The sequence below is a fragment of the Aquarana catesbeiana genome, linkage group LG04 (assembly GCF_042186555.1).
Source record: "Aquarana catesbeiana isolate 2022-GZ linkage group LG04, ASM4218655v1, whole genome shotgun sequence".
NCBI lineage: Eukaryota > Metazoa > Chordata > Amphibia > Anura > Ranidae > Aquarana > Aquarana catesbeiana.
The window spans coordinates 114792074-114818171 of NC_133327.1; the positions used below are offsets into that span (position 1 = coordinate 114792074).

Below are 26098 nucleotides of genomic sequence, written 5' to 3' on the forward strand. Positions count from 1 at the left end.
ATAATGTTCATATGCACTTATTGATTGTGGTTTTGACCTATATGTCTATACAATATATTAGGTTTTGACAAATTTTTGGGGGGATTTATAGCGCTACGCTTTTTATTTTATTTGTTACCCTTTACCTTTAGTCTATAGGTGTGCTAGCTGCTATTTCTTTGCCCCTCTTTTTTTAGCGCAGCGCTGTACTTAACTCCCCACTTTTTGCATTATCAAGATGTTTGGAACAACCTACCTGCCGAGTTCTTTCAAAAACTGTGTGCAGCACACTGAGAATCTGCTGGGCTGAGTGGGGTGATCTCTGTCAGAGCCCCCCATAGTCAGGATGACGGTGGAGCGGATTCTCCTCGCCTTCCTAAAGCATCAGAAGGATCAAAACCATGACTATGAGGAAGCCGTGAACTTACTGGAGAAAACTGTTGACCATGATGGCTACTTGGAGACAGATGGGGGGACTTTCAAAGACTTTGTAAGGCCGGACAGCGGATCTCATCCAGGTGTGGATGAGGACCTCTGTCGTAGGCTTGGTGCTCAGCTGGCAGAACTGGGAGACCTTTTTGAGAGAGAAAAGCTGATCAAGCAGGAGTTGGTGGAGAGTCTCGTTAATCAGATCCTGGACAACTCTCTGACAGAAGATCGGTTTAAAGTGGCAGTGGAATCCTCACTGAGTAAAATACCAGCCGGCATTGAACAGGAAAAGGCTTCGCTGGTGATCGCCATGTTGCTGACCAGCAAGATCGGAAAGAGCATTCCTTCACTGCTGCAGAGTTACTTTACTACTGCTGTAAGCTTCATTCAGGACAACTACAACGCCTACGTAGAAGGCCTGGCCGAAGAGAGGTGAAGAATGTAGCCATCAGAAGTCGGAGGATTTGAAGATGCGTTGATGAAATGTGCCAACAAATCTGGAGTTTGTTGGAGAGGATCCAAGTTCTATGACGAAGATTTTACCTTTCAATACTTGACTAAGTGTTGTTTGTTTGTAGCTAGCTGTGTAGATTGTAGAATATGCTTAGGAAAAAAATAATGTGCGTTGTTTTGCACGCATCACATTGCAAGCCACATTGTGCATTGAAACTCGTGAAAAGCACAGGATGGGTCAGCCATGTTGTGGGACACCAGCAACACTCAGGTGCTTTTTTGTATCATTAACTTGTTTAGGGTCCACATTATACATTTACATTTTGTAGACAGTTTATGGCAAGACTTCATAGACTGCCAGTTGCTGACCTCCATCTGAAAATACTAATCCCCAAAGTCATTAAATTTAATAGTCGGAGAATTCAAAGTTTCAAAGGGAGGTCAGCAACATTTTCATTGTGACTGGTTTCCTTTTAAAGAAGGTGTTCCAATAGGGGAAGGGATTTTCCAACACACATATGACTTCCTGTCCAGAAAATAGAATCACCTGGGAGCCCCCTTAGGCCTAAGATGATAAATGGGGCTCTCAAGGGAACATCACAAGTCCGTTATCTCATCTTCTGTTGTGTATGGGGATTGTCTGTAGCTTTAGTTCAGTGAATAGTCTTTGTTAAGGTTAGTGGAGCTTTGAAATAGGTAGCAGTGTTTTTTGCTTAGATAAAATTTGCATTTCATGTATTAGAAGTGGTTTTATATGCAGAACATTTGTTTTTTAATCATTCAACTGTTAATTAAAAATGGGGGGAAAAAAAATTACCTTGAGTTTTCTGAAATGTTTAGCACTTTTTAAATATTTGAGGGATGTTCTCCTCTCCTGGGCCAACCATATACTTGGAATCACAGATTTAAATAATCCTCTAACTTACCTATGGTGTTTTTGTGTCTTCAGTAACATTTCCCCACTGGCTGAATAATAGTGTAGTAGTAGTAATATTAAATCCTCTGTTTTTTGTTTTTATTTTTATTTTTTTCATCAAACTGTACGTATGGATAAAGGTGATATACTTCAATGAGAACACAAGAAAAATGTGCCTTTTCAGTCGTGTATTCAACAAAATTATCTATAGATGTAATGGTGTGCTGTGGAAAAAGTAAGTACACCCATGGCATCAGAAGCTGGTATTGTCCCCTGTAGCAGAAATTACTTCTTGTAGACATTTTGTATAACTGCCCACCAGTCTCTGACATCAGCGCAGTGAATACTTTGACCACTTCTCCATGTAAAATTATTTCAATTGCAAGATGTTTGTGTGTTTGCTTGCATGAACTGCCCATTTCAAAATTTCCCTACAAAATTTCAATAGGTATCAAATCGGGGCTTTGACTATAGTCCTCCATTTCTTATATTTGAGTCATTCTTTGGTGGATTTGCTAGTTTGGGTCTTTTTACACCATAATAATCAGAAGCATTTTTGTTTTAATTTTAACTTTTGGACAGATGGCCTCACATTGCTATGATGCAGAATGTATAGTTGATTGGATGACTACAAGCCTCTGAGGCCCTGAAGCAGCAAAGCAATCCAAAACCATAACATTACCACCATAATATTTCACACTTGGTATGAGGTTCTTCTCCTGAAATACTGTCTGGTTTGCAGAAAACATGTTTACTGTTACTGTGCCCAAACAACATTCTCTTTGATCAATCTTGAGCATTTTGTTCCAGAAGGCCTGGTCTTTGTCTGTATGGCAACCTGTAATTGTGTTATAATGTTCTTTCGGACAGCAACCGTTATATCTTAGCACCTCTCATGCAGGTTGATTTGGTGCATCCGCCTTCTTATTGTAAATGCATTCACTTCAGCCCACCTGTTGCAGTTACCTGAACACCCCGCAATTCCATTTTGGGGTTTTTGGAAACTTCTTTTAGCATCAGATGGTCAGCTCTTGGGTTGAAGTTGCTGGGCCTGTCAGTCCTGGATTAGCAGGTGTTTTGGAATCTATGCCCCTGTATTTAATTTTCTATGTTCTATGATTTTTAGTTTTAATGTTTCGGAAATCTTTTTACATAGTTGGAATGATTGAATAAAGACATCAGTTCAACCTGAAAAAAAAAAAAAAAAAAACTGTGTGCAAGTGTACTTAGAAGAACTGATGCTGTTTTGAAGGCAAAGGGTGGTCACACCAAATATTGATTTTATTTGGATTTTTCTTCTGTTAATTTACTTTCCATTGTGTTATTCGATAAGTATAAACTAATAACACTTCTATTTCTGAAAGCATTCCTAATTTACAGCATTTTTTCACACCTGCGTAAAACTTTTGGTCAGTAGTGTGTGTGTGTATATCTAGAGTATATACAGTATCTCACAAAAGTGAGTACACCCCTCACATTTTTGTAAATATTTATTATATCTGTGACAACACTGAAGAAATGACACTGCTACAATGCAAATTAGTGAGTGTACAGCTTTTATAACAGTGTAAATTTGCTGTTCCCTCAAAATAACTCAACACACAGCCATTAATGTCTAAACCGCTGGCAACAAAAGTGAGTACATCCCTAAGTGAAAATGTCCAAATTGGGCCCAATTAGCCATTCTCCCTCCCTGGTGTTATGTAACTCATTAGTGTTACAAGGTCTCAGATGTGAATGGGGAGCAGGTGTGTTAAATTTGGTGTTAAATTTGGTGTTATCGTTCTCACTCTCTCATACTGGTCACTGGAAATTCAACATGGCACCTCATGGCAATGAACTCTCTGAGGACCTAAAAAAAAAAATTGCTGCATTACATAAAGATGGCCTAGGCTATAAAATGATTGCCAAGACCCTGAAACTGAGCTTCAGCATGGTGGGCAAGACCATACAGTGGTTTACCAGGGCAGGTGCCACTCAAGAACAGGCATCGCCATGGTCAACCAAAGAAGTTGAGTGCACATGCTCAGCCTCATATCTTGAGGTTGTCTTTGGGAAATAGATGTATGAGTGCTGCCAGCATTGCTGCAGAGGTTGAAGGGGTGGGGAGTGAGCCTGTCAGTGCTCAGACCATATGCTGCACACTGCATCAAATTGGTCTGCATGGCTGTCATCCCAGAAGGATGCCTCTTCTAAAGATGATGCACAAGAAAGCCCGCAGTTTGCTGAAGACAAGCAGACTAAGAACATGGATTACTGGAACCATGTCCTGTGGTCTGATCAGACCAAGATAAACTTATTTGGTTCAGATGGTGTCAAGCATGTGTGGCGGCAACCAGGTAAGGAGTACAAAGACAAGTGTGTCTTGTTTCGGAAATATTTATACCTCACTTAAACGATTAACGATACAAATATAAGTGATTAAACCTTTGTCTATATAAAAATAAAAACGAGCGATAACAGGGAAAAAAGATAAACAATTACATTTATTTACACAGAAAAAGAAGGTTAGAATGATTAGAATTTATCATATATCTCTATAGTGTTGGCTCTAGGCTGCAAAGTCAATTTAGGCATAAACTCATAAATGTATGCAATGGACATATACAAGATATACAAAGTAATAAGATAAATCCTAGGATTCAAAAAATAGGTTACAAAGAAAGATAGATATAGATTTCAATATATACTTTACACAGACAGCATATCCCTCAGATGTTCTCGGGCTGGACTGCCTGTAACCATTTAGCCCACTTCCTTTTATATGCATTCTCCACCAATCAGAAGATGCCACAAATGAAAGAGATGTCTCAAAATTCATGCTCGGACATTGCTGTTACAGTGCGACCCCCTCGGTGCCTACCAGTCTATGAATTAATGAACAATCTCCTTTGATCTCCCAGCCCAAACAGTCCCGACAGTAGTATGTTAATGGCCCCTGGTGAGTTGATTACCACCTAGGGGACCTTTCCTGATTCCCATCAGTGTATTGGAAGCATGTTAATGGCCCCCTGAAGAATGAATGCCTTAAAGTCTGCCAATACTCTTTGATCTAATCAACACCTCTAGGGCTTCTCGGGTTCAAATCAAGGTAACTACATTTCTTGAGATGAGCTTTGTCCTATCATGATATTAAGAAACATATTCCCATATATGAAATATATACATACCCACACATAGATACCCATATATACATATATATACATATATACATACATATATATATATATACATATATATCCCATGGGGCAAGGCAGTTTAAATTGGAGTCCTTGCAATGGTCCACTTGAATCTCATTGATATAAATATGATATCCAATATTTCCATCACATTTCCCCCTGAAGTTCATTCTTGAACTTATGTCCTCCTTCAATGATCTTGCACCCACCCACAACAGCCCAGAAGCCCCGACCCTTCTCCACCACTGCGGCCTCCTCTTCCTTTCTTGAACACGCCGGAACAAAGTAGGCTTAAGATAGCAAAGAAATCCTGGTCCATTGGAGACTTCACATCCAAACCATGAGTGTCTGTATTGCAATGTTTCATCACTCCTCTGCCTTGGAGGAGCGGAACTCCAACATTGATGGCGGGATCCTAGCATATCTAGTCCTGTATCTTTGTAAGACCATGTAATGGTTGCATTGATTGGATCGGACCGCGAGACAGCACTTTTCAGCATGGTGAAGGAAAGTCCAGGAAAGTCTTATTCGTGACACATTTATCTCAAGAAATAACTTGGTGGTCGCTGCTTCTTCAGGTGGAGTCGGGCAGGCCTCCAGACAGTCGTGCATGAATACAAAAAGAGAGAGGAGAACGTTAGTGTACAGATATTGGAGAAATGCTGGACAGGAGCAGAGTGTTGGCCATTAAGACTAAATACCCATCAAGGGTGTAATGTGGACGAGTAGAGTGGGTTCCCCACAGGGTACAGAGTCTGAGCAACAGCCAGTATCATCCATGGCCCTTGATGGTAGGGATAGACAATACTGTCTGTTATTGCCAGGTCCCTGGGTTCACCACACCTGCTCACGGGGCTCAGGTTAAGGTAGTAGGTAGACTAGGGGAGGTGAAATTACATTAAGACATAAAACTGGATGTTCAGGTATACTTTAGTTAACAATATGGTCAAAATAAGTCTTTTTTAAACCAAAAATGATATGACTGATGTCTTAGTTACATTATCTTGAGAAGATAGATGATAGAAATCAAAGGAAAAAACTCAGAGAGCATAATATTAAAGAAGAAAAAGGAATGGAAGAGAGGTGAGTAATGAAAATGAACAGGAAAAAATAGTGGAAATGAAAAAAAGAACAAAAAAGCGAAAAAAAACTACAGATCGAACGCTGCTCCAACCAAGACTGTTAAAGAGCCTTGAATCTGTATATAAAAAAAATGAATACATTGGTCAAAAAAACATAATAAAAAAAATAAAAAACAAAAAAAACAAAACAAATGTTTTTCTTAAAAAAAACCCTCCTCTCCCATTAACAGTATTTTTGCAGGTCAGGTACACAGATATTAACAACAAAAGGGAGAAAAAAAAATAAAAAAAATAAAACTAAAAATAATTAAAAAATGATTAAAACTTTTGGAATTTAGGTAAACCTGACTGCACTTTATTACTAAAAATTGAAGAGGCTTATCCCTGGAACAAGAAAAATATAGTTCTAGGGTCCTCTCTTAAATGCGCAACTTCTTTGTACTGGTCTGGATTGGATATGGCTTCCTCAGAGATTTGTTTCTGAGTTAGTGGCCTTTCTGTTCCTTGAGAGAAGATACCTTGTTGAGGTACACATTCTCATAGCTTTGGCATTCATTCTCCTGATAGTAATGCACATTATTACCTGCATCAGGAAAAGCAATAAGGCTGCACAGGTTAGGACAACAACAGGAAACAGTCTTGCCTACAGTCAAGCATGGTGGTGGGAGTGTCATGGTCTGGGGCTGCATGAGTGCTGCCAGCACTGGGGAGCTACAGTTCATTGAAGGAACCATGAATACCAACACGTACTGTGACATACTGAAGCAGAGCATGATTTCTTCCTTCGGAGACTGGGCCACAGGGCAGTATTCCAACATGATAACGACCCCAAACACACCTCCAAGATGACCACTGTCTTGCTAAAGAAGCTGAGGGTAAGACCCATTTCACACTAAAAATAGCAGCTGTAAAGCGCCTGAAAATCGCCTCTCAAGCCTCCCCCGTGTGAACATAAATGTGAGGGGTGTACTCACTTTTGTGAGATACTGTATATCTATATATAGATATAGATGTATAGATAAATGAGTCCAAGGATTGCAGCACTTGTGATTTATTGAAAAAAAATATATATTTATATACAAAATCCACTACATTATGGAACATTATGCAACTAATTTGTATGTGGATATTTTTTCAATTTTCAAAAAAATCACAAGTGCAGCAATCCTTAGACTTATGTATCTATATATACAGTATGGCTGTTTGGAGGACCTGACTGCATGCGTTGGAAGAGCACCATAGTGCTGTTTACACCTGTGGACCTATATCTATATATCTATATAGATATAGATATATCTATCTATATCTAGATCTAGATCTAGATCTAGATATAGATATAGATATAGATATATAGGTATAGATATATATATATATATATATATATATATATATATATATATATATATATATATATATGTATGTAGGATTGAATGTCAAAACAAAACTTTAAGTTGTAATACTAGAAAAAAATTATTTAGCACAGCAGAACTTATTACTAAAATAGACAGAACAATATATGACCTGAAGAAAAAAGATCACTTGACTGCATGTATCTCCTCAAATTGTTCCAAGGGTCACTTATTGCTGTTGAAGGTCATTGTGACATTTTTCTTCTGATCAAACGATCTTGAAATTAAGATCTGGTTCAGATGTTTCCTTTTATGTTTCCAATGATTGGCAAGAGGATTTTCCTCTCTTGTGCTGTACTTCCAAGAGCTTAGTGATTTCTGTGCTCATGTCCCTGGGGCATCCAGTCTTGTGTGCCCATATAACCCTGACATTGTTTTTTGGCCATATTTCCTGGTGTCTAGTGGTTTCAGTGCCCCTGTTCCCTGTTACCATTAATTATTTCTTGTAATGTGCTTTCCAAAATATACACTATATTTATAATACTTACACATATTTTTAACATATTTTTAACTGGATTCCATTGAGCAATTGTGCGACGTCTTGTGTGAAAAAAATAGGCTCATGAATATAAAACATAGTATGACACAGTGTCAAAAGTATTAACACAGTAGTCTTTGTTTTTCTGAGTCCCATGTAACATAATTGTATTATCTGTCCTGCCAGTAGATCCTTTATTTATCATCTCCTGTAAACGGGTAACATTGCTGTTTGCTCAGCAGTAAAATTGCAGGACAGTGTTGTCACCGTGCAGACATGATAAGTCTTATATGGGCAGATAATGTTTTTTAAATTAGTTACAACAACTGCCATTTTTGCTGGGCATCTTGGCCTGTCACAGGAAGGGTAAAAATAGCAGATCTTTTGGCAAGCTCAGCAGGTAAATAAAAGCTATACATGGAGGACTCAAAAAACAAAAACTTCTGTAATAAAGGACAGACTGCATTATATGTAACTTTTTTTATTTTTCCCATCTGTAGAATATAAGTTTTGAAACCACTGGTATTTCCACAATCCACATACAAAAAAAACAAAATAAACAAATCCATCAATGAACAAAACCATGGGCATACAGTGACTGATTTACTAAAACTGGAGAGTGCAACATCTGGTGCAGCTGTTCATGGTAGTCAATCAGCTTCTAACTTGCTTGTTCAATTAAGCTGTGGCAAAAAAAGGTAGCTGATTGATTTCTATGCAGAGCTGAACCAGATTTTGCACTCTCTAGTTTTAGTGAATTAGGAACAAAACAAAACCCTCTTTGGTTGGCACTTTTATAAAAAATATACAAATTTTATTTATACCAAAAAATTGAGGATTTTTTTTTAGATTCTTCTTTAGTGGTGTCTAAATATAGCAGAGAAATGCCCATCGGTGTAGAATATGTAAGGTATCAAAGTTGCAATATTAAGAGCCAGGAACTTCTACTGTCACCATCACCATGTTGTCTCTGAGTGCCAAGGGAAATGAATGCCACAGCTGCACAGCTGCTAGGGCCCCTCAAATGAGCCAGAAAGCTATATCCTCAGAAATGTATTACAAGGTAATCAGATAAATATAGGATGCACATGGAAGCACCAATGCTGAACTGGCAAAAATACCTATTCGGTAGCAGATCAAGTCCTGTCAGCTTTTAGCACATAGTTCCCAACAGGTAAAAAGCTGATAAGAACAAATCAAACAAACAGGGCAGCATGAGCACAGCAGCCATTTTAGTAAATCAACCCCACAGTAAGTAAGTCTGAAAAAAAATAATGAAAATTAAACAGGATCTATGAAGAGATCATACCTGTTCTCAACTCATAGATCACTTTTTATTCATAGAAACAGTATAATTGTCTTCTCTGATTGCAGGAGTGGGTGGAAAGGGTGAGCATAGTTGGCCACTCTGAGTGCCCGTGGCAGCTTCTTCAGTTTTAATAACCTTCCCACTCTGGAATATTACAGTGGTGGGGGTGGGGCATTGGAGGAGGAAGATTTTTGCTAAACCAGGACACAGCAGCACAAGCATCATGTCACACTGCAGGTAAGTATTATCATATAAGCCAGCCCTCAAAATTTCCACTCGTCTGCTCGCATTTGGCGAGTGGAAATTAGCTGAGGGCAAGTGTGGAGCCGCATCAGAGGGGTTGAATAGGAGCTGATTCTCCTCCCAGCGATTGGCCAGGAAACTGTGGGGAAGGGAGAGGAGAGGAAGAAGAGAGCCAGCCAGATCACAACTTCTTCTGTGACACAGCTTGGATCTGGAAACACCGGCCGCTGTTAAACAAACTCCTGCCTCCTGGACCGACTCCTATGATAGAGAGCATACTAGTCAAAGGCCCGGAAATTGAAGCAGTGTGGTATCCATCATAGGAGGTGGTCCGGCCCCCTTTCCTCCCGATTCCTCTCTGTGATCCCTGTGCAGTCATAGGCTGCATTGATAGGCCCTGATAGGCTGCACTGATGGGCACTGATAGGCATTTAAAGGCTGCATTGATGGGCACTGATGAGGCTGCACTGATGAGCACTGATAAACTTGTTGTTAATGTTTATTTTTGTAACTTAATTCTGCATAAAACATTTAACAATGTCATTTCATGAGATAATTTATAGGGGCATGTTTAGGGGTGGAATTAGGGGAGGGGCAGGGTAGTGGTAGGGTGGGGCAACTGGTGGTGAGTAACTCTTAAGGCCTGGCTAGTAACTCAGGAAATTTTGAGCCCTGGTATAGGCTGATTTTTTATATTTTAAATTATTTAATATTGTAAACGTAGGCTTTAAAGGTACCCCACACAAATCATAAAATCAATTATTATTATTTCATCTTCCTGAAGACAGTAAGGTTGCAGATAAAAGTTTTTTACACATGGTAAGTAGTACAAAATATATATAAACCACACTTCTTTACATTACTAGCACCCTTGCCCTATACATATACATTCAAGTATCCTACATCGTTTGTTATAATTCGGGTATGAGTTACATCATCATGCCAATAGTGAAATGACAGTGCAGTCTCAAAGCATTTCACAGACACATTTGTCCACTTCCTCAGGAGAAAACAGTAACATGTCTATAAAAATCATAAAACAGTAATCCATGACCTAGAAATATTTTACATAGAAAAAAAAATACAAAATATATATGATGCTACAGACATAACAGGGGGCGTGGCTACATCATTTTTGAGTAGGTGATTAAGTTTAGCATTTTTTTTTTTTTATAAGACAAGTTGTGCTGCATTGTATAATGAAACAAAAATAAATTGGTAGCATGCCTTAGAAATATTTTCTATTGATTTTCCGGTATATTTCCCTCATGGATTTCTTTCTTGTTGATACAGAAGTGAAGATTACAATTGCAGTGTCCTAGAAGTGGAAGAGAAACACAAAGCAATAACATTTGAAGGAAAAACAGTCCACATGCTCAAGAGATTCAATATAAATGAGAAAACGGTGAGAATGAAGAACAGCAGGAGTCATAATTCGGAACCAATGACCTGTCTGGTTACAGCAATGAAGTCACAGCTTTATTAAGATGCTGCTTGCAGCTTCTCTACTGTACACTGAAAATTGGATCCTTTTGAATCTTCCACAAAGCATATCATTATTCTACAACGTATTCCTTCTCTTTTCTATTCTAGCTGCCCTTTGCTCGAAGTTTTTTGCTGGCTCATTCCATGATCCGGTGTCTGTTTTTGAAGCAGGCTATCTATCCTGCATTTATACATCAATTTTACTTCTCTTTTTTGACTGCGAGGGGATGTGAATGGTGTACGTAGTGAATTGCTCTGATGTGTGGTGGGAGAAGAAGTGATAACTTGGGTTAAAAAAACTCCTCAATGAATGGTAAAATATAAAAGTTGAAATACTGAGTTTTAAAAAATAAAATAGAATTTAACAAAAGACCCTTGTAAGGGGGGGATTCATAAATAATTGTGTTTTTATTTAGGCCAATATGTTTCTGTGACACTTATAACCAAATGTTTTTCTAAAGCCATAAATATACACCAGTACAAGTGTCACCGAAATGTCTTGATAGAAATAAAAACACAATTTTTTATGAATTGTCCTCCTCACATAGGTCTTTTATTAATTTTTATTTCTGCTATTCTTACTACTTTCATATAGGATCAGAATATACTGGGGTTTAGTGTGGGAATATACCTACACTAGACCCCAGGGAATAAAAGGGGTACAATCCACTAAGCATTTAGGGTATTTTTTTCAGGGATTAAAGGTCCCCAACTATTAGACGCCATAAGAGACATGAGGGTGGCCTTGTGCACGTATATATATATATATATATATATATATATATATATATATATATATATATATATATATATTAGCATATCCACTCCTCATCACAGCTTTGTAAACTGCTGCACAGGGGAGATGGTCTAATATAGTCGCTTTTGCAACTTATCTCAGTCTCAATGTTTTCTGTGTGGGGCTAGCTAGTAGAAATTAGTCATATTCAACTGGACTTACAGATGTAGCACTTTAATGTTTAGGCAGGGTTGCTATTAAATTTATTTGCCAAGTGATAGTTGCCTTGGCCAATTGTTAGGAGGTCAATCGATTTCTGGAATTGCTACACTTATCTCTTCTGTCACTAGATGGCCATGTATCTGGTGACATTAGATAAGAGAAGGGCATTTCAAGGACAGATTAAGAATGAATGGGGTGTCTCAGACAATGGGCAGGGATTTTCTTGGGTTCTTTGGCCTGCTGGGAGATCCTATTTATTAGGGTGGAGTCAGGTGATCAGGGTTCCATGCCACCTGGACAGCTGTCTGGGTGGACGTGTGTTGTATTGCCCCGTGCTGCTAGGCCAGAAACCTAAGGCCTATCCCAGGGACATCTGGCTGCTAGGTTTTCTGAGGGCCTATCCAAAAGCAGGAAAGCAGCGTAGGGTTGGGATTGCGGGTTTGTAGTCCAACCAGAAGTAATGGTTCCGCTGGCCGGGGAACCACTTGTGGTCGGAGGTAGAGGGGAAGCTGTCGCTGCTAAGGGACCATCCACCTTGCTACCGGACCTTACTGTGAGTAAGCTGAGGCCAGTACCAGAGCAGACTTTTTGCCAGCCGGGGACGGTGAAGAAGTGGAAAAACTTTAGCCTGTGCCAAGTCAGGGACCCAGTGGGACAGCAGGGGTGTTTCTTTTGACGAGTGCCAAGCCAGGAACCTAACGTGTCAGCAGGGGTGCAGCTTGAAGAGTATCTGTGAATGCCAAGCCAGGGACCCAGCAGTGAAGCGGGGTTGACTTTTGAGTAAGACACTGAGTGCTACAGTTCAAGAGCTCAGGGGATCCAGTGGCTAGTGGATCTGAAGTCTAGTGAGAGAGACTGGGAGCTTGTTGAGTGAAGACCCACAGTGAGCGAGTGTGGGGCAAAGAGAACTGTTTGTGTTGCAGATAGTTAAATACTGTTACCATTAGTAACAGCTACAAGATTGTTGCCATAGGAGACAGCGGTCCTACCTATACAGAAGTGGTGTCCGGCTGGAGGCGTTCATCTGTATAGCTGTCTACCTATAGAAGTCTTGGAGTCTGCTAATTATCTTTGCATCTACCTAAGGGTGTTCTGGCCCTAACTCTCTCTCCCACAGTTCTGTTTAAGAGACAATAAATCTCTTGGTATTCAAAAATGTGTCTGGCTCCCATCTGTCCTTCTTGCATTACACCCGCCATGCCTTGTAACCCACTCTACACTAAAGGATGTTAGCTCTCCCTAACTCTGGAGGTAACTACTAGGCCTAAAGAGGCCCGGGACTTTGCTACACAGAACACGTTCATTTGGTTGTGATTAATTACTAGGAAGGAGTTTGAAAGCTACTCGCTTTCAGTTGGCTTCTCTACAACAAATGGGGTTCAATCAGAACATTAATAAAGATTTTCTATGGCTAAAACTCAGAGGCAACTTTATCCACTTCAATACAGGGCACTTATACGCCTTCCCACCCAGACCAATTTTCAGCGCTCTAACACTTTGAGCGACAATTACTCAGTCCTGCTACACTGTACCCAAACAAAATTTTTATCATTTTTTTCTCACAAAGAGCTTTATTTTGGTGGTATTTAATCACTGCTGGCTTTTTTTTTTACAATAAAAGCGAAAAAAAAAGCAAAAAACTTGGGGAAAAAACACTTTTTTTCTAGTTTGTATTGTAAAATTTTGCAAATAAGTCATTTCTCTTCATACATTTGGGCCAAAATTTATACTGCTACATATCTTTGATAAAAATAACCCAAATTAGTCTATACTATTTAGTCTGTGTGAAAGTTATAGAGTCTACAAGCTATGGTGCAAGTCACTGAAAATTGATCACATATTATCACTGGAGACCTATCTGATTTCTTGAGACACTAACAAGCCAGGAAAGTACAAAAAAAACCCAAATGACCCCTTTTTGGAAAGTGGACAGTCCAAGGTATTTAGTAAGTTTTTTTTTTTTTACACAAGCTTATCGTATTAACAAGTTATTTCTCACACAGTCTGCTAATTATCTTTGCATCTACCTAAGGGTGTTCTGGCCCTAACTCTCTCTCCCACAGTTCTGTTTAAGAGACAATAAATCTCTTGGCATTCAAAAATGTGTCTGGCGCCCATCTGTTCTTCTTGCATTACACCCATCGTGCCTTGTAACCCACTCTACACTAAAGGATGTTAGCTCTCCCTAAGTCTGGAGGTAACTATTAGGCCTAAAGAGGCATACTAGCAACTACACCTCACAACTACACCTCAAAATACATTCTGCTACTCCTCCTGAGTATGGCAATACCACATGTGTGGGACTTTGACAACACAGGTCTATAATGTACACACAGCACCAATGATTAAATACAGAGAGGGTAATGTTGGGTATGCACGAGAAGTTTTTTTGTTTTTTTTGTTTTTCGCAGGCTGAGCAAAAAAATAAGCAAAGATCATTATACTAATACATCCACATAAACATGTACAATTTCATGTTTGTACATATTTTGTTCTGCGTATTTACCTGACCACAATAACCATTTATTGTTTTTCTATATACAGTACTTATTTCACCTGCCATATTTTATGTATTAATGTATTTTAAACTGATCTTTCAGATAAAGGTACTTTATGGAATTCTTTATGGAAATGTATGTTTCCAAGGAAAAAAAATTGTATTTGTTCTTTCCTAGTTAAAACGGATTTGACAGCTAGGTCAGTAGGGCTAAAAGCAGAGACAATTTTTATTAATAACATTAATATTGTTTTAGCAGACACCCTAGGGGGACAAAATGGTGGTGGTTGCAACTTTTTATGTCACATGGTATTTACGCAGCAATTTTTCAAACGCGTTTTTTTTCTTGGAAAGAAACTATTTGATGAATAAAAAAAAACAAAACAACACTAAAGTTAGCATTTTTTTTGTATAATTTGAAAGATGATGTTACACTGAGTAAATAGATACCTAACATGTCATGCTTTAAAACTGCGCACACTTGTGGAATGGTGCCAAACTTCAGTACTTAAAAATCTCCATAGACAACGCTTTACATTTTTTTACAGGTGACATGTTTAGAGTTACAGAGGAGGTCCTGTGCTAGAATTATGGCTCTCGCTCTAATGTTCATGGCATATGTAACCTGTGTGTATCTGGCTCTGATACTAGCCAGTGCCTCACCAGCTACTGACCTCACCACATGTCCCTGATGTGTACAGCAACCTGTTCAAGAGAAGCTGGACGAACGTCCGGCTTTTGTAGAATGGGAATGCCAGCAAAACATCTGTTGATTGGCATCCAATCGGAGCTCACAGTCAATGGCTACAAGCACTGACTGGTGTGTTCTGGCGGGGGCGGGGCAGTCCCCCTGTCAAAATACAATAGCTAGGCAGGGAAATCATTGTACTAACAATGCATAGTTAATACAGAAACCTCGTCCCGAGCTCCTCAGTTTTTGGGCTGAACGAAAAAAAAAAACCTCATAGTGTGTACCGGGCATTAGTGCAACGATCTTCCCACTGAGATATTGTATTCTGACAAGGGGATTGCCCCCCCATGCTTTTTTGACAGAAGCCAGTCTTGAGATTGGTATCTCTTGGATGAGGAGATGTACGCTCGGGCCGAAAGTCGGCCACTAACTGCCGAACTGACCGTTTTCGCACGATTTTCAAACCGTGTGTACCTAGCTTCAAATACAGACTTAATAAATTATCATGTAGTCAATTAACATAGAGTAAACTGAATCAATACATGGGGACTTTTCCTTTTCTTATGTTTGTCTTTTCATTAGGTGTGAGCATAATCAATAACTATTATCATGCATGTTGTGATGTAAAAAGAAAAAAGATCCAAAATGTAAAAAAACTTTTTTGTGTTTTCTTTTCTTTGCTTTTTGCATATTTCTGTCATAAAATGTCAGGCTCTAAGACCAGTCATACAATTAGAATTTCGAAGAAACTTTCTTTCGAACATCTTATCTAAGAATTTTCGTTTGCGCCATTAGCGGGCCGCAGCAATGGCCGATTTTCATGCAGCCATTGAAATTATGTGATCAGGCATATTGGAAATTTTTTGAACCAAAATTATTAGCAACATGAGGTGAAATTGAAAGCGTGGTTGGTCGAATTATGAAATCAATGGTGTCACCATCGGATCGCCAAACACAAAATGTCAGATTTTTTAAAGAAAATTAATTCAGAATTCAACCCATGTATGGCCTGCATCAGACTACATGCCCAGCCTGAGCTCAGCCCTGATAACTAACACTCTCATCAGGCTGCTGGAGGAGGGTTAACAGTCAGGTAACAAAGCCTATATTTTTCTTTAATGCAATCCTAATAGTACCTATATTATGTAACATTTTATGAGTGTTGTCAGCACTGAGCTTAGACAGGCGATAGGACAGTAATTACAACCTGACACATCTGATTGGGAGAGAATATTCTCAATAATAATCAAAAACTAAAATAAGGCAAGGCTACATTAATATAACAAGTTTAATAGTGAAAAATAAAATAATTGCAATAATTGGTTGGTTAAAGAACCTCTTTATACTATGTCACCCGCTCTATACATATGTTGCTTTTCCATACTGAAATATATGGAAAATGTTCTTTCCTTCAAGTAAATGTACATTTCTATTTTTACTATTTTCTGAAAATCAATACCGAGATGCAGGAAACCAGTTTGGAAAGCTACCTCGGTTCTGTTGTTTTTTTGTTTTTTGTTTTTATTTTTGCACAAAGTGGTATCACAATGGCGAGTTATATTCAGCTGAGAGCTTATTTCATAAACAGTGCTATGTGTCCGCATAACCTGTAACGGTTCTAGATGGGGCTTGTTTCATAAGGCGCACATTATAATCCACTAAATTGCTCTTTTTCTGAATTGTTACCAAAAGGAAAATGTAGTAATTTGGGGAACAGTAACTGAATCACAGGTAATATGAAGGCCTAATGCATTTAGAAGCATTGTAAGATGTGCTTATTTCATACATTATTCTCAATTCTCACTTTCAACCGATGTTGTAACATGTATTTATAAGTTCAATAATAGCTCCTAGCAATGACCATTATTTTCAGCAGCCCTCAACCATTGCTGCACAGTTGCAGATAGCAGTTGCTGGTGACAGCCTGAGCTGGTCAACTATTTTATCTCCGGTGTAAACAGCTGCAGATGGATGAGGTAGTGGCTGGTTATTCATTTCTTATATCTTAAAAGAAGCTGTGCTTAGAATATTTATGTATTTAACTATCCCCTAACCAGTAGAAATTGGTGGAATGAAATGACTCTATTTGAAGATGAATTGCTGCCATTGTGGAACTCCTCCAGAATTTATATATTGTCTTTATGTGAAAGTCCCAGTGAAAACACTCCTTGGAAAAAAGACAGTAAGGAAATACTTCTATTTCTGCCAGAGCCGCAGAACACTGCTTCATTAATGGAAAATCATCATCTGAAGTTTCTTCAGAAATTTACACTTCCAATTGTGTCATCATCCTGGTCCCACTGCTTTAACTGTTCAGGAGCCCAAAGTTGTGTGGACGGCCTTTCTTGAACCTCCAGCTCAAGGTCTTCTACTAAAGATGACATGTGGCCCAGAGGTACAAAGTAGCACAAGTACCTGTCTTGAGACACAGACAGAATGACACTTGAGAGTGCTGGTGTAGGGGGCGATTGTCAACAACAGGGAGTCAGGAATCAAGCTGGGTCAACAATGGGCAAATAGCAGAGCACAAGAGTGGGAGGCAGATGTGTCATCAGAAAACGGAGCTGTGAGCAGGTGCTTTGTCAAGGATATGAAAAGAGGTTTCAAGATGTAGGGTGCTCCGGGCAACATGACTAGTCAGAGATATGGCCGCAAGCAGCGTAAATGTTAAAAAATGTAGACTGTGGTGAGACAAAGAGGATGCAGATACAACACTGGGCAGCACTCCAGGAGAGAAGCAAATTCTGATAAAAGAAAAAAAAAACAACTGGGGGGGGAGGCGCCTTTAAGTGCAGTACCATAAGACAATTTATTAAAGGATCAAAAAAACACACTTACAAGATATGTAAGAGGAATATAGGCTCATCATGATATAATCCAGCTAGAGCTAGTCCGAGTGGATTCCAATGTGGTGTGGTGGAGAGATTGTTGCTTTGTCAAGGATACAGACTGAGTTTAGCACCACCAGGTAGCAAACAAGGTGCAGAATCAGCAGGTAAGTGCATTTTCAGGCATACAGGTTGCAGTTGGCAACATATGGAATAAAGGGCAGGTCGAGAGGGAGTCTGGGTTGATAACAGGGGGACAATCAGGATTGAGGGTCATAGGTATAGCTGAAGACTAGCCAACCCTAAGTTTATGAGGAGCTCAGCTAAAATGTCTGGTTTAGCTCCAATGCCAGAAGCAAACACAATCTGTGAAGCGCTCAAGATACTTCGGCATTGTTCAGTGGGTCAGTTGGGGGACTTTTTATTTTTTAGTAAGAAAAAAAAAAAGCCATACTTGTTGGTCTCAGCTTTCAATTCACATACATAGAAATTTATGGAACTTTATGGAAATTTATATTTCCAAGGAAAAAAAATTGTATTTGTTCTTTCCTTGATAAAACGGATTTGACAGCTAGGTCAGTAGGGCTAAAAGCAGAGACGATTTTTATTAAGAGATATTTTTTATTATTACCATAATTATGTGAGTAAAATCACTGATTGGTTCTTGCCCGTGAGTGCAGGACATATGTAATGGTACCCCGTCCTATTCACACACCATAATAAAAATCAAGATCTTCAACCTGTCTACCATGGATGCAGCTTCATGCAGGAAAGTATTGTTTTTTCCAACCCAGGCTTTAACTACATTATTCTGCTGCACATACTGAAATATAAATCAAGGATCTGAGTAGTACAGACATGTTCCGCACTACACATAAATCGCAATTTATTTTCCACTAACCCCTGCCCCCTTTGGTCACCCCTTTGTCTTTATAGTGTCAAGGCTAGTTAAAAAACCCTAACATCCCCTCAGGGCCCTACGCTGTGGATTATTTTCAATATTTTTATGCTTGTAATAGATGTCTGGAACTGGCATCATTGGATATATCTGCTCCTGTGACATCACTCATTTTCCTTAAATGAATCTTTGTACTTCTGTGTTGAGTTGGATTGGAGACTGGTTCTTGTACAACACTGAAGATGGATCGTTGGCTGGCAGTCTAATAATATTTAACATCTCCTCTCTTACTGTAATCAGGCTCCAGCATGGAATGGACAAACTCTCATTCAGGGATATTGACCTATCATTGACAACTATTTCGTAAGCTGGCGTTACTGCACAAGAGGGACACAGCTATTGACCTTTAAAGGTCAACACTACAGAGGAATTAATTAACATTTTCCAAAACCTTCTGCCATCTTCAGTCTCATTAGCATTAAAGTAACAATCCTAAATTAAATCTCAACGTATATAAAAATAAAATAAAATTGATATTTATCGCCAGGTTAGAACAATCATCATTTTGCCTTGTCTGGTGAGAGAAAACCTACTTGTTTAACTCATATAGGTCTGTATATCTTTTCTCACTTTTCTCATTACACACGCTCACTACATGCCAGGATAAGGGTCTGGTATGGATTTTAAGGAGGGCACTTTTTTTTCTAAACTCCCCCTCAAAAATCTATACTAGACCCTTATCAAGGATAGATTCTTGTATGGATTTTTTTTTTTCTTAAAAAAAAGTGTGCTGTCTTATTAAGAAAAAAATGCCATGGGTTCACCTCAAAATTTATACTAGACCTTTATCTAGTATATAGGAGTCTGGTATGGATGTAGAGGGGGACCCCTACTCTATTTTGTGCAAACAGAAGTAGGCCCACCAGGAACTGTCTTTTAGCATCAATAGTTTGTTTTTATCCTATCACTTTTGCAGGAGTAAATCATACAGGTGAACCACTTCATGTGCAGGTTTAATCATCCCCCAAACATGTTATTACCCTTTAAGCCTTATTAAAAGCCCTGCTCCCTGCTGAATGGTATTCTGTTTTATATATTTTTCAGTGGTGCATGACCCCCATGGCAGTGTTAACAAAAGCTTGTAAAATTACTTTAAAAGTGGGAAGAATAATTTAGATCCAGCTCCCATAGACTTCAGTGGGGTGTGGGTGCCACATAGTTACATAGTTGGTAAAGTTGAATAAAGACACCAATCCATCAAGTTCAACCTGTGTGGGTGTGTGTATTATGTCTCTGCCTCTTCCCATAACCCTGTATATTATGTTTAATCTAAGTTTTTTTTTTTAAATTAGCAACATTATGGGCTGAGTGTGGAAAGGAGTTCCACATCCTTACTACTCTAACAGTAAAAAAAAGAAAAACCTACGCAGTTTAACCACTTGCTTACTGGGCACTTAAACCCCCCTCCTGCCCAGACCAATTTTCAGCTTTCAGCGCTGACGCACTTTGAATGACAATTGCGCGGTCATACAACACTGTACCCAAATGAAATTTTTATCATTTTTTCCCACAAATAGAGCTTTCTTTTGGTGGTATTTAATCGCAGCTGGGGTTTTTATTTTTTGCTAAACAAACAAAAAAAGATGGAAATTTTTGAAAAAAAAAAATCATGTTTAATAGTTTGTTATAAAATTTTGCAAACAGGTAATTTTTCTCCTTCATTGATATGCGCTGATGAGGCGGCACTGATGGGCACTGATAGGCTGCACCAATGGGCACGGATAGGCACAGATAAGGTGGCACTGATAGGCACAGTTAAGGCGGCACTGATGGGGACAGATAAGGCGGTACTGATGGGCACAGATAAGGCGGCACTGATGGCCACTGATGGGTGCTGATGGGTGGCACTGGGTGGCACTGATGGGTGGCACGGATGGGTGGCACGGATAGGTGGGACTGATGGGCACTGATAGGTACCAGTGATGGGGGGGCACTGATGGGCAGCACTGATGGGGGAACTGATGGGTGACACTGATGGGCAGTGATGGGCGGCACTGATGGGCACTTATGGGCACTGGTAGGTGACACTGATGGGCACTGATAGGTGGCACTGATGTGCAGCACTGTTGCACTGATGTGGGCGCTGATGGGTGGCACTGATGGGTGCCACTGTGGGCACTGATGGGTGGCACTGTGGGCACTGATGGGTGACGCTGGCGGGCACTGGTAGGCGGCACTGCTGCCTATTGCTTTGTGACAGATGATCGCTGTGATCGGGACTGATGTCCCGATCATGGCCGCCGGTGATCGGGGTTTTTTTTTCCTCCTCACGCTGTCAGCGAGAGGAGGAAAAATAGCCGATTACCGGCTCTGTTTACATCACATGATCAGCTGTCATTGGCTGACAGCTGATCATGTGGTAAGGGGTTGGGACCAACCCCTTACTCTGATCTGTGATCAGGCGAGTCTCATAGACTCGCTGATCACCGAGCGCGCCGCGCGTGCCCTGCAGGGGGCGCGCAGGCCGCTCGTGCACGGGACGACGTCAATAGACGTAGTCCCAGCAATTTAGATCTGCGCTGTTGCCTTCATTTGGCAATGGCCCGGATCTGAAGGGGTTAAAGTTGAAACACTTCTTGTCCTACTTCGTTGAGTGGCCAAGGGTCTTCTTGATTGACCTGAGACTGAATAGTTTCCCCCCTATGCTGGAATCACCATTAAGATATCTGTATATCGCTATCATATCCCCTCTTAAGGGTCTCGTCTCCAGGGATAATAAGTTAAATGTTTGTAAACATTCCTCATAACTGAGATCCTCCATCCACTTATTAGTTTTTTTGCTCTTCTCTGGACTCTATCCAGTTCCAGCACATCTGAGGACTGGAGACCAGAACTGAACAACATACTCAAGGTGTGGCTGAACCAGAGTTTTGTAGTGGTAGCGTTCTATGGATTACCAGTCTCATGTACACTGCAAGCATTGTGATGTCATCTATCCCCTCCCCTACATGTTACGCCACAGGGTCGCATGGCTTCATCATGGGGATGGGGAGGGACTGGACAGCATAATGACGCTCACAGTGTACACAAGACTGGTAATCCATAGAACGCTGATGGGTAATACTGCATGCCTATTTTTTCTATTGATGGCTACACCTGGTGTGTTGGAGCACCACAAATAAGTAAGTGTATACTGTGTTGTTAGTATAAGAGAGTAAACAGTTTTAAAGGATAAAGCATTGCCAATTTGTTATTTTGCTGAACAGATGAGTAAGGAGGAGGTGTCTCAGAAAGTCCATCATTGAAAGAAGCTTTTGATCATGATCCACTAATCAGCAGCAAAGTTTAAAATTGCATAGTCCACATAGGAGGGATGCAAGTGCTTTTTGACCTTACATTTATTGTATGGTCATTGGCTCCAGGTGAGAGCACATCTGGTGCTGGTGGAGGTTATTAAGAGTGGTGATATAGAAGATAGCATGATTGGTGGAGGATAGAAATATTTGAATAATATTTGGAGGAAACAAAGATTGAAGACACGGAGTTATTATATTGGACTTTATTTATGTATTCATTACATTCATTATTATTTTTTAAACACTTTGTTGCAGTTTTTTAGAACGTGCAGTACTGTAAATGTGTAATTAACCTTGCTTACATGTTTCAGCCACACCTAGCCTCAATAATTAAAGTGATTAAAGCTTATGTAAACCCTCACCTTGTAAAACAACCCATTCAGTTTAAAATAAAAATGAAAGGCAAAACATTTGTGTATAGCTATAAAAAACATGATAAACACTTTTTCCCCTTTTTCATAAGATATCAGTACACTAAGCTTTCCAGTGAAAGTGTGTGTGTGTGTGTGTGTGTGTGTGTGTGTGTGTGTGTGTGTGTGGGGGGTGGTCAGGAGTCTAATCATTGGAGGAGAGGAGGCTGAGTTCCCAGCACAGCTAGAAAACTGAACATGGCACAACTGTGTGGTGCTTAGGAAGACTTGCAGGAACACCAGGGATTTCACACAAAGGAAACAATGCAAGGAAAACAGGATACTTTTATATTGAAGTACAAAGTCAAAGAGACCATCTGAAAGATCTAACCATTTGTAAAGTACCAGAACTTCATGTTCAAATAGAAAAAAATATAATTCTGTGCTGCCCTGGCAACCTCTCTCCCCCATTTTCTATGTTGTATTAGTTATATGAAACACAGTAAGACTCTCGGCCATTAGACCCAGGTTGTTTAAGGTCATAAAATGTAGTGAGTTTATTGACTTCCAAGCATAAAAAAAAAATGTTTTTATTGATGTCTCATTCACCCTTCTGTTTGTCCTAAAGACCACTGGCACCAAGCCAAAGTATGGGGGGGGGGGGGGGGGATCTGAAATTTTAGCATTGTCCCTGCTTTAATGACTGGGGATCAGCAAGTGCCAACTCTCTAAAATGGGAATACTTCTCACTTTCTGGAGACTTTCTTCACATTTCCTGTCACTACCCTAGCATGGTAAGTGAAGGGAAAATTCCCAGGACAGGACAAGCAGTTATTATGATAATCCAAAAGACATTTACAGTGGGGAAAATAATTGTTTGATCCCCTGCAGATTTTGTAAGTTTGCCCACTTACAAGGAAATGAAGAGTCTATCATGTTTATCATAGGTGTATTTTAAATGATAGAGACAGAAATCCAGAAAAAACACACAATACAAATGTTATAAACTGAGTTGCAGTTCAGTGAGTAAAATAAGTATTTGATCCCCAAGCAAAATATAACTTAGAACTTGGTGGCGAAACCCTTGTTGACAAGCACAGAGGTAAGACGTTTCTTGTAGTTAGTGACCAGGTTTGCATACATTTCAGGAGGGATTTTGGTCCACTCTTTTTTACACATCTTCTCAAAATCCTTAAGGTTTCTTGGCTGTCGCTTGGCAACTCGAAATTTCAGCTCCCTCCATACATTTTCTTTAGGATTAAGGCCTGGAGACTGGCTAGGCCACTCCATGACCTTAATGTGCTTCTTCTTGAGCTGCTGAAAGACCCATCCATGACCCATCTTCAGTGTTCTGGCTGAGGGAATAAGTTTCGCATCAAAGATTTTACAATACATGGCCCAATCCATTGGCCTCTCAATGCGGCAAAGTCGGTCTGTACCATTAGAAGAGAGAAACAGCCCCACAGCATAATGTTTCCACCTCCGTGTTTGACTGTAGGGATGGTGTTCTTAGGGTCATAGGCAGCATTTTTCTTCCTCCAAATACTGTGAGTCCTCCTCCTCAAGAAGGCATATGTACAGTCATGCCAATGAACATCTAAATGATGCAGAGAAGGATTGGGAGGAAGTGCTGTGGTCAGATGAGACCAAAATTGAGCTCTTTGGCATTAACTCGACTCGACCATGTTTAGAGGACCTCTCCATTTTGAAACATTTTTAGACACTGACACATTTGTAGAGGGTGATCTGCTGACAGCCTTAAAGCAAAATTAAACCCCCCTATCCTTTACAGCCAAGGAAGCTGCTTCTGTTTGATCTGCAACTGCTATGGTGCTGAACATTAGTTACCAGCCATTTGATTGTCTGACAGTTTGGTTGAGGACGCAATCAAATGTGACAGTTAGCAGTCCCGACATTCCAGGAATGTGCCTTTTTTAAACTGTTAAATCGATGGGTTTAGTTCCACTTTATAATTTACTTCTGCTTAGGGGCTCTGGGCTTCAGCAAAATGGCCACCTCTAGCAAAAAGATACAGTGCAATGCTGGCGGCAATGTTAGCACAAACTAAGTTTGGTAGCATAATTATTAATGTGGAAAGTATATTCCTTACTAAAGAACATTATTTTTTATCAAGTTGTTAGGGGTAAAGTTCCGCTTTTAATTGCCAAAAAGTACATCCTTTTCTTGCAAACCTATAGTGTATTCCGCTAATTGTAACTGTAATTAATCGTAATTGTAGCTACACTGTATTCTTTTATAATCAACTGTTGACAGTTTGGCCATATTTAACAGTTTATAAAAATATAAGTATATCTGAGGTGTACTGAGATCTGGTCAGATTGTACTGTTATTGCTTCAATTTTAATCATTGTAGAGTTTTGACATTACATGAAGTGGACAAACAGATGGGCACAAAGCTCCATTAACCCCATTTAAAATACTCCATTGTAAAATGTGTTACTAAATCGTCTATGCTAAACAATGTGTAGAAGCATACCTCAGCTCTTACATTGCTTGCTGTGTGCTTTTTCTTTGCAGTCTTTTTAGATGTTCTCTCCCCCATTATTATCCATGGATGGCTGCAGGGGACCCTACAAAGGAGTGGCGTTGATTACATCCATGCTCCAACTGAATCCTGATGTACTGGCAGCACCTAAGCTCTGCATTAGCCGAGACACCACTGTGGATATTAGTAGAACTATGATGATGTTAATTGTACAATAGACATTCTCTGACCAGACGTTCAGGGATAAACCACTGTATGACAGAGAGTGAAACAGTTTTATTACTTCAAAGTGTAATTAAAGTGGGCCTAAACTCCCATAGTTGATATTTACCTATAATAAGACTTACCTATAGGTACAGTAAATATCTCCTAAACGTACAACGCTTAGGAGATATTTACTTGTGTATGGGGCAGGGACGTCACTGACGCATGCGCTCTGAAGGAACGGCATGCCCATGCCATTTCTTTAGAGTCCTGTGCTATGAATAGTGGCTCCCGTGCACATGTGTGGGAGTGACATCATTTCGGCCTGGCCAATCAGATGGCCGGAGGACGCAAACCTGGAAGGAAGATCAGGTGAAGATGGAAGCCATGTCAGCTTTGTTTTAAGGTAAGTTTCACATAATGTGTTAGTATGCAATGCATACTAGCACACTATAACTTTACCTTGCAGGTTTAATAAAATAAAAAGCATGGCGGTTTACTACAGCTTTAAGTAAGAATATATTCATGAAAAAATCACAATTAAGTTATTTTCTATGGTGGACCAAAACAGAAAAAAATGTACTTAGTTATAAGGATCTAATACTATTTGAATCAAAATTAAAATATTTACCAATTCCTATTTACCTGGTAAATACCACACACAGTAACATTTTCAATAAATGTACATAATATCAGGGTGAGCTGCGAGAGTGCCAGTGCTGAAAGTAACTCATCAAGTCAGGAAAGTGGGCAAGCTATCTGTGGGAGTGCAGGACCTGCTGTTCTATTAAAGTATATGTGAACCCTTACCTTGTAAAACAACCCTTTTCAGTTTAAAATAAAAATGA

The 26098-nt window shown here is 39.6% G+C and overlaps 1 protein-coding gene across 1 annotated transcript; it reads left to right on the forward strand.

Moving 5' to 3' along the window:
* Positions 1 to 264: 264 nt before the first annotated feature.
* On the forward strand, positions 265 to 2964 carry LOC141139413 (BH3-interacting domain death agonist-like). Its single transcript, XM_073625473.1, has one exon. It carries the CDS (start codon positions 326 to 328, stop codon positions 842 to 844), a length of 519 nt encoding a protein of 172 aa, XP_073481574.1. The 5' UTR covers positions 265 to 325; the 3' UTR covers positions 845 to 2964.
* The last annotated feature ends 23134 nt before the right edge of the window (positions 2965 to 26098 follow it).

Coding starts and splice junctions, on each gene's coding strand:
- LOC141139413 (XM_073625473.1), top strand. CDS start 326: ATGACGGTGGAGCGGATTCTCCTCGCCTTCCTAAAGCATCAGAAGGAT.